This window comes from Nomascus leucogenys, chromosome 22a (genome assembly GCF_006542625.1).
Source record: "Nomascus leucogenys isolate Asia chromosome 22a, Asia_NLE_v1, whole genome shotgun sequence".
NCBI classification, from domain to species: Eukaryota; Metazoa; Chordata; class Mammalia; order Primates; family Hylobatidae; genus Nomascus; species Nomascus leucogenys.
The window spans coordinates 130,832,840-130,846,683 of NC_044402.1; the positions used below are offsets into that span (position 1 = coordinate 130,832,840).

Sequence of the window (13,844 nt, forward strand, 5' to 3'; positions counted from 1 at the left end):
AAGAAGGGGTTTTGTCCTGTTGCCCAGGCTGGTCTCAAACTCCTGGGCTCAAGGGATCCAACCACCTTGGTCTCCCAAAGTGCTGGGATTACATCACTCTGTATAGCAATACAGAGTCTCACTATATCTCTCAGGCTGGTCTTGAACTCCTGGGCTCCAGCAATCCTCCTACCTCAGCCTTAGCTGGGACTACAGGTGTACACCACCATTCCTGGTTGATTAAAAAAAATTTTGTTAGAGATGGGGTCTTGCTATGTTGCCTAGGCTTAGAGCATTTTATTTCCGACACCTTTGGTTTATAGCCATCCAAATATCCAGATCTTTTTCTAAAACACGTGGACATGATGAGCTTTTTCATTTAATTTTTATTTTAGAGTCATTTGCTTCCCCATCCCAAATTAACTACGAAAATTAATTGTTTTGAAGATGCCATGCCCAAATGTGGAGGTGACTCAGAGCTGGGAAACTCAGAAGCTCTAAGGTGAGCCTCCAGACAGGGAAAGTCTGCAACATGGTGACTGAGAGGGTAGTAGAAATTCACTTGCTATTTACCTCTCTCTTGAGATTTATTCTTGGAGGACAGAGCACAAGTCCATTCTGAAAGACAGAAGGAGTCAATGAATGAGGTTATTCTGGAGGTTTTACTTTTGTAGATACTGGCCTTCCCACTTCCTAGTGAATATCTGTACTCAGACATCACACTGGATCTCAAACCCAAGAAGTCAAAAAGAAAAATTAGCTCCCTCCCCCAGTCAGTTTTTCTTCTGGACCTCACTTAGTGATAAAATCACTTTTTCCCCTGTCACTCAAACCCATGACCCAAGTTCTTCTTTCTTACCCTTTCCCATCCATTCCTTTCTCCTTCCATTTCTCCCTCTCTAGATTAAAATCTTTATGATTTCATCCTAGTGATAATTTCTTGAGTGTTGCTGAGAGGCGCCTTGTGTTGGGTCCTGGGATCATAGATACTAGTTGTTCTCAGGACAGGAATAGTGTGCTGTGGACATGCAGCAGAGAGACAGACCATGGACTGGGCAGCCTGGAAATGCTGCAGGGGGGCCAGATGAGCTGGGCCTTGAGTAGGTGTCAGGTAGAGGATGCAGGGGAGTGGTTGCAGGCATCTGTCTTCAGCTAGTTTCTTTTTAGCTTCTTACATCTCTCTTGACCTCAAAGCCCTCTGCCAGCATTTAAAGTTCCTGGACTCCTTTACTTGCATTTAAAGTTCTCCACCATCAGGAACAATCTGTGCTCCTAACTTTGTCACCCACAATTTTTTTTCTATGCACATTTAACTCCTTATAAATCATGCTGTTGAATCCTAACGGGAGCTCTTCACATTTCTGCTCTTAAAGCTCCACTTCTCCTTCAAGGATTTAAACCTGTCACCTATCTGTCCCTTGTCATTATAATACCTTCAGCAGCTCTCCTAGGGTCGTTCCTCCACAACGTATATTCCGTTTCCAGTTCTTTGCGTTTCTTCCTTTTCCTTCAATTTCAAATTCATTTGGTGTTAACCAAGTTCCATCTTCATTCTGAATGCACTTCATTAAGGATCCTGTAAGAAAAGGACAGCCCATTCTTGGATCTACCCCCATCCTCTGTGAATTCACCCTGAACCTCTTCATCCTAATTGTGGCCTTCTACCTTTCCAGGTCAAGAGAGACTTCCTCTGTGAGGTGGAAGCAGTAGCAGGGGAGTCTGCGGGCCTCTTCTCTTGGACTGAAGTCAGCCCTAAAGCCTGACTGAATGGTGAGGGAGTGGGACAGAATTTGCATTCGTGTAGTGCCTACATGCAGCAAGGACATGGCTGTCAGTACAGCAGGGCCCATGGGTGACTTCCAGGTGGGAGTGGAGGGCCTGATTGCCAGAAATACCATGATGTGGAAGAGTTTGGAAATTCCTTCCTAAGAAGCGTTTCTTCTGCAGTCTAGCTAGCAGGATCCATCTCCTGATCTCAATTACACACACAGGTATTTTCCTCCCTTCTAGTGAGTCCTTCATCTAGGGATTCCAAACAGCAGAAGACCAAGGAACTCACCGTGTTTCATTTTCTTCTTATATAAAATCCCTTTCGCCTCACCACAGGTCACAGGGAGCTTAGAACAGTGAAAATCCACAGTGTCACTTTTGGGTTTTCCTTAAAGTAGAAGAGAACAGTTTCGTGTTATTCAGTCTTCATTCCATCTTCCTTTTGAATTCTCCCCTCCATGAATTCCAATAATGTACAGGGTATTGGGGAACATTCTCTGGTTAGTTTGCAGGAACTCTTTTGTCTCGAGTGACAGATAAGCTATGTGTACACAGTGGCCTGCAACAAACCACCACCACCACCACCAACACTATATAAAAAAAAAAAAAATTTTTAGTAGAACATGTAGGGCATCTTCAGTGAATGTGTCTTAATTTGCAAGTGAATTGGCTGTCACTGAATAGTCTTCTATAAGCATCCTGCTGATCTCTCTGTGCTGATGGAAGTTGCCTACCTAAAATGTTTCTTTGCATTCATGTTGCCAGAGGAAAAAAAAATCTTCATTTATAATCTTATTTCCGACTCAAATGAAGACTTGGGTGAGTGAGGTGGCTGGCACTGAGGGGATGGTGTCAGTGTTAATTATTTGTTGTTTCTTTTCATTTTATTGCTTCCCTGCTTCTTCCTTGATGAAGAAAAGAAAATCCTGGAAAGCTTTGAACTAATTTCCCAGTTGCTCATGGAGCGGTCTGGAAACTCGGAACACCTGGGTAGAAATCCAGAGTTTAGATTCAGGAGAAGCAGTTGCAAGAGGATTTAAAATAAATCTCAGCAATTCCTGCTGCCTTCCCCTCCAACCTCACTATGGGTGAATTCATTAAAGAGAGACAACAGGGGCTGTTTCTCTGGGGAGAAATGAAGGGGCTGTCCATGTCTTATGTTGAGTTACAGAGGATTTTACCCCTAAAATGAATCTAGGAGAACATCTGGTCCAACTCTCTCCCTTGCCTCAAACAGTTATTGAAAGAGCTAAAGGAAAACAAATGGCAAAACAAGAGCATTGATGGAAAGAGGAAGGAACAGTATCAGTGGCGAAGAAGCCATTCATTTCTCCGGAAAGACACAAGGCAGATAGATTGAGACTGAGAGAGGAGGGACCCTGAGAAGTGAGGACGTGATCCCCTGACAGAACCCTACAGGATGCCTGGCCTCACAGGAGCGGGGGCTGGCAGCAAGGCTAGGCATGGGAGTGGAGGGTAGGGGGGCTGTGGGAACTTAGGGTGGGAAAAACTTTGTTTCAACAGTCAGCCCTCTTGCATGGAGTGGCCAGCTCCACCATTTGTCTCTAGACTCAAGTCAGTAAATATGGAACAGCAGATGAGAGCGTGGCCTTGGGAGCCAGACTAGGGGGCGGGGAGAGGTGGGGGTGGGAGGGGCTTGTAATCCTGGCTCTGCAACTTACTAGAAGGATTACCTAAGCGTGCATTACTGTTATCAAATTTGAGTGGGAAATTTGCTGCCGCAGGTTCCTAATGTGAGTGAAAGGCAGAGCTCCAGGTGACTCTGGACCATTATGGCAAACCTTGAGGGAGATTAGCACAGCTCTGGGGACCTTCTACACTTCTCTGTCTCCATAGAAATGTCTTCTCTAATTCCCTGTGGTGAATATAGCTTTAGGGAACAAAAATGTCCCAAACACATTCACAAGCAGATGAGGGAGCAGGGGGTGGCTTTGGGGGCCACAGGTAGCAAGCCGACGTGCAGAGTCATGGGGACAAACATCAGTCCCTTCCTTACCCAGTGGAGGCAGGCCATCAAGTGAGGTGGTGCCTTTAGACCCGAGGACTTCCAAAGCCAACTGTCCTATGCCTGAGGGCAGCCTGTTCCTAATAGTGCTGAGTCTGGCTCAGCCTCACCTACTCATCTTACCAACCAGGCCTTGAAGGATGGAACCCTGCGGCCCCAGGAACCCAGTGGGGGATGCCTGGGGCTCTCTAACATCAGCAGGCTTGTTTGTAAGGTGAGCTGCAGCAGCGGTGAATTTAGGTCCCCATTAGGAAGCATGAGCAAACAATGAGGAGCCTGCTGTGAAAAGCAAGCAATTAGAGAACAGAGAGCTCAGGGAAAGGAAAAGCAAGGTGGAGAAAACTAAGAAGAAAAGCCTAATCGAGATGAGGAATAGTGGCATAGTAGAAAACGAATTCATAATCCAGAAGACCAACTCCAGGAATTCCTACAGAACGTGGGGAAGAAGCGCAAGGTGGAAATTATGCATGGAAAGACCACAGGCCTGGGGAATGATTTGGGAGCTCTATGATGTATACGTGAGGGGTCTAGGGAGGGGATGATGCGGGGCGGAGATGGGGCAGTGGGAGGAAAAGTGATAGTCAAGGAAACAGTAAGAGCAGCAGATGCACTGTGTCATCTATCTGCACAACAATGTGTAAGAATGAGAAGGCAATGACTGTCCCCATTTTATAGATGAGGGACTTGGGCTCAGATGTGGAGAGAGAATTGCCGGTGGTCACCATATTACATGAGGTGGAGCTGGCACTGGAATTTACACATGCCAGACCCAGTATCTAGTGCTCTTTCCACATCATCAGAAATGCCATGAGACTGCACATCATACAAGCAACAACAGCACAGATACTCTGCATTTAATGAGAAGTTACAGTGCAGAAGGGAGAAGAAACTGATGTTGAGGGACAACTGTCAACGTTTACCGGGGCTCCTGCCTCCACCAGTGTTTGAGAGTAGGTGCTTTCTGGGTTCATTTACATTTTTAGTGTAGAGGATAAAGGGCTTGAAATTGGAACACATAGATTGATTTTAGCTCATTCAAGTCTTTTGCCCTTTAATTGAATCTGTAAAATGGGCTCACACTCACTTATTATGGTAATTAAATGGCAAAATGTAGATCAAAGTTCTTTGCCAACTGTGAAGTAATGTACACATTTATATGGTTATCAGGACCTCTGCATAAAGTTGTATGGGTTGTGCCCTGAGCAAGGACTCCACCTTTAAGGGGTGCTCTAATTCATATTAGAAACAGAATCAGTTTACCTGCTTAGTACAACAATTTTCCAGCAGAAGGCAGAAAAGGGTTTGGTTTCAAGAACTGGCTCTGACAGATGAGGTAGTGAATTGAGGAAGGGGCACCTTTTTCTAACTCACACACATGCATCAGATAGGCCCAGATACTGGTATTCATACTTGATGAAGAAGTACCAGCTGTGTGAGGCATGGGGAGCTGGACATACAGCAATGCACAAGACCCATCCACTTACTGACCTCACGTGACGTGAACAGGCTGTGCACAGATCATTCATCACAGTTAAAATAAGTGCCATGAAGAAAAAATGCAGGTCTCCACAAGGGCGTGTCAGGGAGACCCACCCCTACCTGCTGGGAGAGAGAATGCTTCCCTGTGGAAGTGACATTTAAGGTGAGGTCTGAGGGCAAAGGTCTAATATCCAGAATTTACAAGGAACTTAAACAAACTTACAAGAAAAAAACAACACCTTTATAAAGTGGGCAAAGGACATGAACAGACACTTCTCAAAAGAAGACATTTATGCAGCCAATAAACATATGAGAAAAAGCTCCACATCACTGAGCATTAGAGAACTGCAAGTCAAAACCACAATGAGATACCATCTCATGCCAGTCAGAATGGCGATTATCAAAAAGTTAAGAAACAACAGATGCTGGCAAGGCTGTGGAGAAATAGGAACACTTTTATACTGTTGGTGGGAATGTAAATTAGTTTAACCATTGTGAAAGACCTCATAGCAATTCCTCAAAGACCTAGAACCAGAAATACCATTTGACTCAGCAAGCAATCCCATTACTGGATATACACCCAAAGGAATATAAATCATTCTATTATAAATATACATGCATGTGTATGTTCACTGCAGCACTATTCACAATAGCAAAGACATGGGCTCAACCTAAATATCCATCAATTATAGACTGGATAAAGAATATATGGTACATATACACCATGGAATACTATGCAGCCATAAAAAGGAAAACGGTCATGTCCTTTGCAGGGGCATGATTAGAGCTGGAAGCCATTATCCTCAGCAAACTAATGCAGGAACAGAAAACTAAACACCGCATGTTCTCACTTATAAGTGGGAGTTAAACAATGAGAACACATGGACACAGGGAGGGGAACAGCACACACTGGGGCCTGTCAGGGGAGCAGGAGGGAGAGCACCAGGATAAATAGCTAATGCATGTTGGGCTTAATACCTAGGGGATGGGTTGATAGGTGCAGCAAACCACCATAGCACACATTTACCTATGTAACAAACCTGCACATCCTGCACATGTATCCTGGAACTTAAATTTTTTTTAAAAAGGTGAGGTCTCGGGGAGGAGGATAAGGGAATTAGCTTTGGGGTTGGGTGGGTGAGCTGGGAGGCTCATGTGAGGAGGCCCTGAGCAGGAAGGAGGTGGGAGCATTCAGTATCTGATGACCTATGCTGTGAGGAATCAGGCTGGTGTGACCCTAGAGACATGGGTAGTGGTGGTTTATGGGTGCTGGTGACATCCTGTGTCTTGAGCTGTGTGCTGGGTATGCGGGTGCTTTTTCTGTGTGTGTGAATCCATCAAGCTGTACTCTTAGGATACATGCCTTTTCTGCAAGCACATACACCAGTGCTACTCAGTGCTTCAGCCCACAATGCGACAGGGGCTTGATCAGAATCAATGCACTGTTGTCTCCACTGAGGAATCTTGCTATGAAAACAGTGTGCTTAGCATCACAGTTCGTTTACAAGCTCCTTATTCTCGTAGACCTGCAACCAACATGCTTGTAGATGGCACCAGTCTGGGGACCTCACCTTGGGTAGCACCTATTATACTTTGATAATGAATAAAAAGGGCCAATGTGGCTGGAGCCTAAAAAAGGAAGAGAGGTGACAAGAAATGATGCTGAAGAAGTGAGGTTTAAAAGCAGAAGAAAAATAAATGCAAGAAGAGGAGTGGGAGGGAGAGGACAGAGATGCAAAGAGGACTGAGGGTGCAGAGAGGCTGAAGCAAGCCCAGGGTCCCAACCAGCACAGGAAAAGGAATGAGAACACTGTCAGGCCGTGCTTGAATAAGGGTTTCCTTTAATTCCTAGAATGGAAGACATAGAAGTTTATTTTAGAATCTGACTTAAGGGTTTAGTAATCATCCTTAATCATCTTTGGGTCTTTGTATAGCTCTGTGTTAAAGAATCCCTCCAAGTATGGAAATAGCCACCATGCACAAGGGGGTGGGTTAGGCTGGCAGCACTCCTGATGCACCCAATTCAGCTGGTACCCATGAGGGTGGAGAACAACTTTAGAGGAGAAGGACAAGGACAGTGGAAGAAGGGAGAGAGGAGAAGGAGAGGGCGAGTGGAGCCTTCAGCAGAGGCCAGGGCTCTGGGGAGCCCAACGGGGAGGCGCTGTGGCTTGCTCGCTTACTTCTTCAGTGAATATTTTTCTGAAATTTCCTTTTTGAACTTGAACAGATATCTTTCTGCTTTTTCTTTTCTAAAAACAGAATTAATAATCACTTACAGCTACAAACATAGATTTATAAGCCTCATAGGTTAACAATCTTAAAGTATTTTTTCCTGTTTTTCTACCAGTTTGGAGAGACAAGTTACATGAGTCCTTATGAAAGGACTTCCTTGTAGCATTGACTAAGGAAATACAGCAAGCTCATGTTAGTAGACAGAAAAGCTAAAAATACTACAGAGGCCAAATTTCCACTCATTAATATATGTCGATACATTTACTACAAATACTAGAATAAAGGGATGTACAGGAGTCCCCCCTTATCCACAGGGCATATGTTTCAAGCCCTCCAGTGGATGCCTGAAACCACGGGTAGTGCCCACCCCTGCAGATACTATGTTTCTTCAATCTGATAACCAAGATAGCTACTAAGTGACTGATGGGTGGGCTGCGTATACAGCAGGACACACTGGACCAAGGGATGATTCACATCCCCGAGTGGGATACAGCAGAATGGTGCAAGACTTTGTCACGCTGCTCAGAACAGCGCATCATTTTTAACTTACAAGTTGTTTATTTCTGGAACTTTCCATTTAATATTTTCAAACTGCAGTTGACTTCAGGTAACTGAAGTCATGGAAAAAAAACTGCTTATAAAGGGGGGCTACTGTACGGCCTTATAAATATCACATAGGAAGGGCTTTTTAAGGAGGAAGTAATGGGCATAAAGCAGTGGTTAACTTTGGGTGATTTTGCTCTCAGGGGATATCTGGCAATGTTTGGAAATCTTTTTGTTTGTCAGAACTGGGATGCAGGTGCTACTGGCATCTAATGGGTAGAGGCCAGAGATGTTGCTAAACATCCCATGACACATAGGACAGCCTCCAAAGCAAAGAATTATTCAGTCCAAAATGTCAATAATGAGAAACTCTGGCATAAACCATACTGCTAAAGGTAAACTGATTTGTCTATCTAACTAAGCAAATGGCTCCACAACCAAAGGCTTCTTAAGTTCAAAGATAGAAACCAAATCAGAAAAACTGTAATAATTATAACAAAGGGTTAATTTCCCTAACGGATTAAACAAACAAACAAAAAAGGCCAGTCCTATAGAAAAACGGGCAAATTCAAACAGATGACCCTCAAAAGAAAAAATTCCAATGTCGAATTTATTTAAAAAACAGGTAAATTGGTAAAGATAGGCTAGGTAATGCTGTAGTAATTCACGATCCTCCCAAATCTCAGTGGTTTATTACAGTTGTCACCAAACTATGGTCTAAGGGCCAAATTGGCCTACTGCCTGTTTATGTAAATAAAGTTTTATTGGAATACAGCCACGCCCATTTGTTTACGTATTTGCCTCTGGCTGCTGTCACGCTACAAAGGCAGAGTCGAGTAGCTGCATCTTCTGGTCCTTTTTGGAAACAATTTGCCAAGCTCTGGTTTGCAATGACAAAGGTTTACTTCTCTCTCATGCTGTTTGTTCATCATAAATTAGATGAGGCTCAGCCCTACATTACTGACACTCATGGCTCCTGCAGAAAGAGCAGCCTCTGTCTAGAACATCCCTGGTCTTGGGCAGAGAGAAAGAAGACAAAGGGGCTCTTAAAGCCGTGGCCTGAAAGTGGCTCTCTAACTTGGGTCCACATTTCTTTCGCTAAGTTATCACATGGGCATTCCTGAGTCCACAGGGCAGGGCTGTGGACTTCTGAGGAGGTGGGGCACTGGAACACTGGAGAACCGTAATACAAGCTACCACAGCATGTTTGATCACCTGCCAAGTGAAAAGAAATTCAAAGGGAAACACCGGTGGAATATCACTCTTCACCTTTGGCCGTCATCATAGACACATCTTGTTATTTCTAGTGTTGGTGAAAGTGGAGGGAAAGGGTGTCTATATGATGTTAATGGGAGTATAAACAGACAATTTAGGCAATTTGACAACAAATATGTCCTAATTTAAAAATGCAGACTTGACCAAGCAACTTCATTTCTAAAAATGAAACATAAAAATCAGTCCTGCAAATGTGTCCACTTTGAGGATTGGTGCCACTTCCAAGACTGGGTTGGCCAGAACCAGAAAGGAGTCTCCCAAACTCAAGAGAGTAGTGGCGACTCTAATAACAGAAATGAAAACAGCAGACGGTGGGGAGTAGTCATGTCAATCCACATGGCAAAGCCAAGGTGAACTGCACCCCGAGAACACTTCTTCCAACAATCACTGTCACATCAACAAATCCGTGCTCTGTCTTCATGTCCCTCTTGTCTGTACGTCTCCCTCCTTCTACTATTGACTTTACATATCTATCTGACCCTGTACTGCTCCAAGAGACTCCCCTACATTGAGCTATTCAAATAGCAGATTCCATCATTAGCCTTACCTTTCGATCCGGACTTTCGGGCACATTCAGTTCTTGCCTTTTGGACTCTCATCATGACCTTTGAGTTCCAGGTTGAGTCGTCTTTCCTTTGAGTCACCTTATCCACCACTCGGAGCTCCTCTTGGATGCCATGCCCAGGTGAGGTTGCCCCTGGACCAAATAGACTTGTGAATAGTTTAGTGAGTTCCCTTCTCATGTTCCCAGCCCCTACCCTTTCAGGAGTTATCTTGCCATTTCTCTATAATTCTCTCTTTTCTTGTGTGTATCTTTCTTCTCCCCCAGACTCATAATACTTCCTTCTATTTCTCTTTTTCAAGTCCTCATTTTGTTTAGTAATTATAGGTGTATCAATTAGAACACAAGCTCCACTAGTGTAGGGATTTGTGTCTGTCTTGCTCACTGCTGAGTTCCCAGGACCTAGGACAGATACCTGGCCCACACCTTACACTCCATTGCTGAATGAATGTTTAGTGGCCACTAAAGTTTTGAAAATATTAAATGTATTTTTCCTTTTAATTTGTTTTTATTTCAATAGCTTTTGGGGTACAAGTGGTTTTTGGTTACATGGATGAATTATATAATGGCAAAGTCTGAGACTTTAGTGCACTCTTCGTCTGAGTAGTGTACATTGTACCCAATACATAGTTTTTTATTCCCTCTCCTCCCTGCCCCCCCTTCTGAGTCTCCATAATCATAATCCATTATATCACTCTGTATGCCTTTGAGTACTAATATCTTAGCTCCCACTTATAAGTGAGAACATACAGTATTTGGTTTTCCATTCCATTACCTCACTTAGAATAATGGCCTCCAGCTCCATTTAAGTTGCTGCAAAAGACATTATTTCGTTCTTTTTTATGGTTGAGTAGTACACCATGGTGTATATATACTACCTTTTCTTTACACATTCATTGGTCAATGGGCACTCAGGTTGGTTCCCTATCTTTACAATTGTGAATTATGTAGCAATAAATATGTGTGCAGGTGTCTTCTTGATATAATGACTTATTTTCCTTTGGGTTGATACTTAGTAGTGGGGTTGCTGGATTGAATGGTAGATCTACTTTTAGTTCTTTAAGAAATCTCCATACTGTTTTCCATAGAGGTTGTACTAATTTGCACTCCCACCAGCAGTGTATAAACATTCCCTTTTCACCACATCCATGTCAACATCTATTTTTTTTGTGACTTCTTAATAATGGCCATTCTTGCAGGAGTTAGGTGGTATCTCATTGTGGTTTTAATCTTCATTTCCCTGATGATTAGTGATGTTGAGCATTTTTTCAGATGTTTGTTGGCCATTTGTATACCATACATATTTCTTTTGAAATATGTCTATTTATGTCATTTGCCCACTTTTTGATGGGATTTTTTTTTCTGTAATGTTTGAGTTTCTTGTAGATGCTGGATATTAATTCTTTGTTGGATGCATAATTTGCAAATATTTTCTCCCATTCTGTGGGTTGTCTGTTTACTCTGATGTTTATTTCCTTTGCTATGAAGAAGCTTTTCAGTTTAATTAAGTCCCATTTATTTATTTTTGTTTTTGTTGCATTTGCTTTTGGGGTCTCAGTCATGAATTCTTTGCCTAGGCCAATGTCCAGAAGAGTTTTTCCTAGGTTTTCTTATAGAATTTTTCTGGTTTCAGGTTTTAGGTTTAAATTTTTGATCTATCTTGAGTTAATTTTTGTATAAGGTGGGAAGTAGGGATCCAGTTTCATTCTTTTACATGTGGCTAGCCAGTTTTCCCAGCACCATTTATTAAATAGGGTGTCATTTCCCCAATTTATGTTTTTGTATGCTTTGTCAAAGATCAGTTGGTTGTAAGTATTTGGCTTTATTTCTGAGTTCTCTATTCTGTTCCATTGGTCTATGTATCTATTTTTATAACAGTATCATGCTGTTTTGGTAACTATAGCCTTGTAGTATAATTTTAAGTCTGGTAATGTGATGCCTCCAGATTTGTTCTTTTTGCTTAGGATTGCTTTGGCTTTGCAGGCTCTTTTTGGGTTCCATATGAATTTTAAGATTTTTTTTCTAGTTCTGTGAAAAATGATGTTGGTATTTTGATAAGAATTCCATTCAATCTGTAGATTGCCTCGGGCAGTGTGATCATTTTCATATTGATTCTTCCAATCCATGAGCATGGGATGTGTTTCTACATGTTTGTGTCATCTATGATTTCTTTCAGCAGTGTTTTGTAGTTATTCCTGTAGAAATCTTTCATCTCCTTGGATAAGTATATTCCTAGGTATTTTATTTTATTTTATTTTGTTGAAGTTGTTTTAAAAGGGATTGAGTTCTTGATTTGATTCACAGCTTGGTCACTGTAGGTGTATAGCAGTGCTAATTTGTGTACATTTCATTTTGTAACCTGAGACTTTACTGGATTCATTTATCAAATCTAGGAGTCTTCTGAAGGAGTCTTTAGGGTTTTCTAGGTATACGATCATATAATCAGTGAACAGTGATACTTTGATTTCTTTTCCAATTTGGATGTCATTTATTTCTTTCTCTTTTCTGATTGTCCTGGCTAGGACTGCTAGTACTATGTTGAATAGAAGTGGTGAAAATGGGCATCCTTTTCTTGTTCCAGTTCTCAGGGGGAATGCATTAGACTTTTTCCCATTAAGTATCATGTTGGCTGTGGGATTGTCATATATGGCTTTTATAACTTTGAGGTAAGCCTCTTCTATGCCTAGTTTGTTGAGGATCTTTATCTAAAGGGATGCTGGATTTTATCAAATGTTTTTTCTGCATCTATTAAAATGATCTATGGTTTTTAATTCTGTTTTTGCGACGTACCACATTACTGACTTGCACGTGTTAAACCATCCTTAAATCCATGGGATTAAATCCATTTGATCATGGTGTATTATATTTTTGATGGGCTGTTGGATTCAGTCTCACAGTTTGTTATTTGTCTGTTCATAGTTTCTATTTTTTCCCAATTTAATCTAGGAGGGGTGTATGTTTCCAGGAATTTATTCATTTCCTCTAGATTTTTCTAGTTTTTGTGCATAGAGGTGTTCATAGTAGTCTTGAATGATCTTTTGTATTTCTGTGGTGTCAGTCGTAATGTCTCCAGTTTCATTTCTAGTTGAGTTTATTTGAAACTTCTCTCTTCTTTTTTTGGTTACTCTGGCTAATGTTCTATCAATTTTGTTTATCTTTTCAAAGAACCAGATTTTTGTTTAATTGATCTTTTTTATTTTTTGTTTCAATTTTATTTCATTCTGCTCTCATTTTTCTTTTTTTCTGCTATCTTTGGGTTTCTCTAGTTCCTTTAGGCATGACATTAGGTTGTCAATTTGTGATCTTTCAGACTTTTTGATGTAGGCATTTAGTGCTATGAACTTTCCTCTTAAAAGCACTGCTTTTGCTGTATCCTAGAAGTTTTGCTAATTTATGTCACTGTTACTGTTCATTTCAAATAATTTTCTAATTTCCATCTTAATTTCAGTGTTAACCCATAAATCATTCAGGAGCGGATTATTTAATTTCCATTTATTTGTTATGGTTTTGAAATTTCATTTTGGAGTTGATTTCTAGTTTTATTCCACTGTGGTCTGAGAAACCCCCCTAAATGGGATACATGCACAGAACGTGCAGGTTTCTTACATAGGTATACATGTGCCATGGTGGTTTGCTGCACCTATTGACCCATACTCTAAGTTCCCTCCCCTCACCACCCACCCCCCAACAGGCCCTGGTGTGTGTTGTTCCCCTCTCTGTGTCCATGTGTTCTCAATGATCAACTCCCACTTATAAGTGAGAACATGTCGTGTTTGGTTTTCTGTTCCTGTGTTACTTTGCTAAGGATGATGGGTTCCAGCTTCATCCATGTACCTGCAAAGGACATGATCTCATTATTTTTATGGCTGCATAGTATTCCATGGTGTATATGTACCACATATTCTTTATCCAGTCTATCATTGATGGGCATTTGGGTTGGTTCCACATCTTTGCTATTGTAAATACTGCTGTGATAAA

At 41.8% G+C, this 13,844-nt stretch overlaps 1 protein-coding gene across 1 annotated transcript in view; it reads right to left on the reverse strand.

Annotated features, from left to right (window-relative positions):
- Positions 1-347: 347 nt before the first annotated feature.
- The window catches only part of SP110 (SP110 nuclear body protein), a 42,172-nt gene continuing 28,675 nt past the window's right edge, over positions 348-13,844 (reverse strand). The window contains 5 exon segments of the mRNA XM_030802388.1: positions 348-597; positions 1,413-1,555; positions 2,039-2,137; positions 7,435-7,503; positions 9,852-10,001. Of these exon segments, the coding sequence (XP_030658248.1) occupies positions 538-597; positions 1,413-1,555; positions 2,039-2,137; positions 7,435-7,503; positions 9,852-10,001 (521 nt within the window). The 3' untranslated portion in view covers positions 348-537.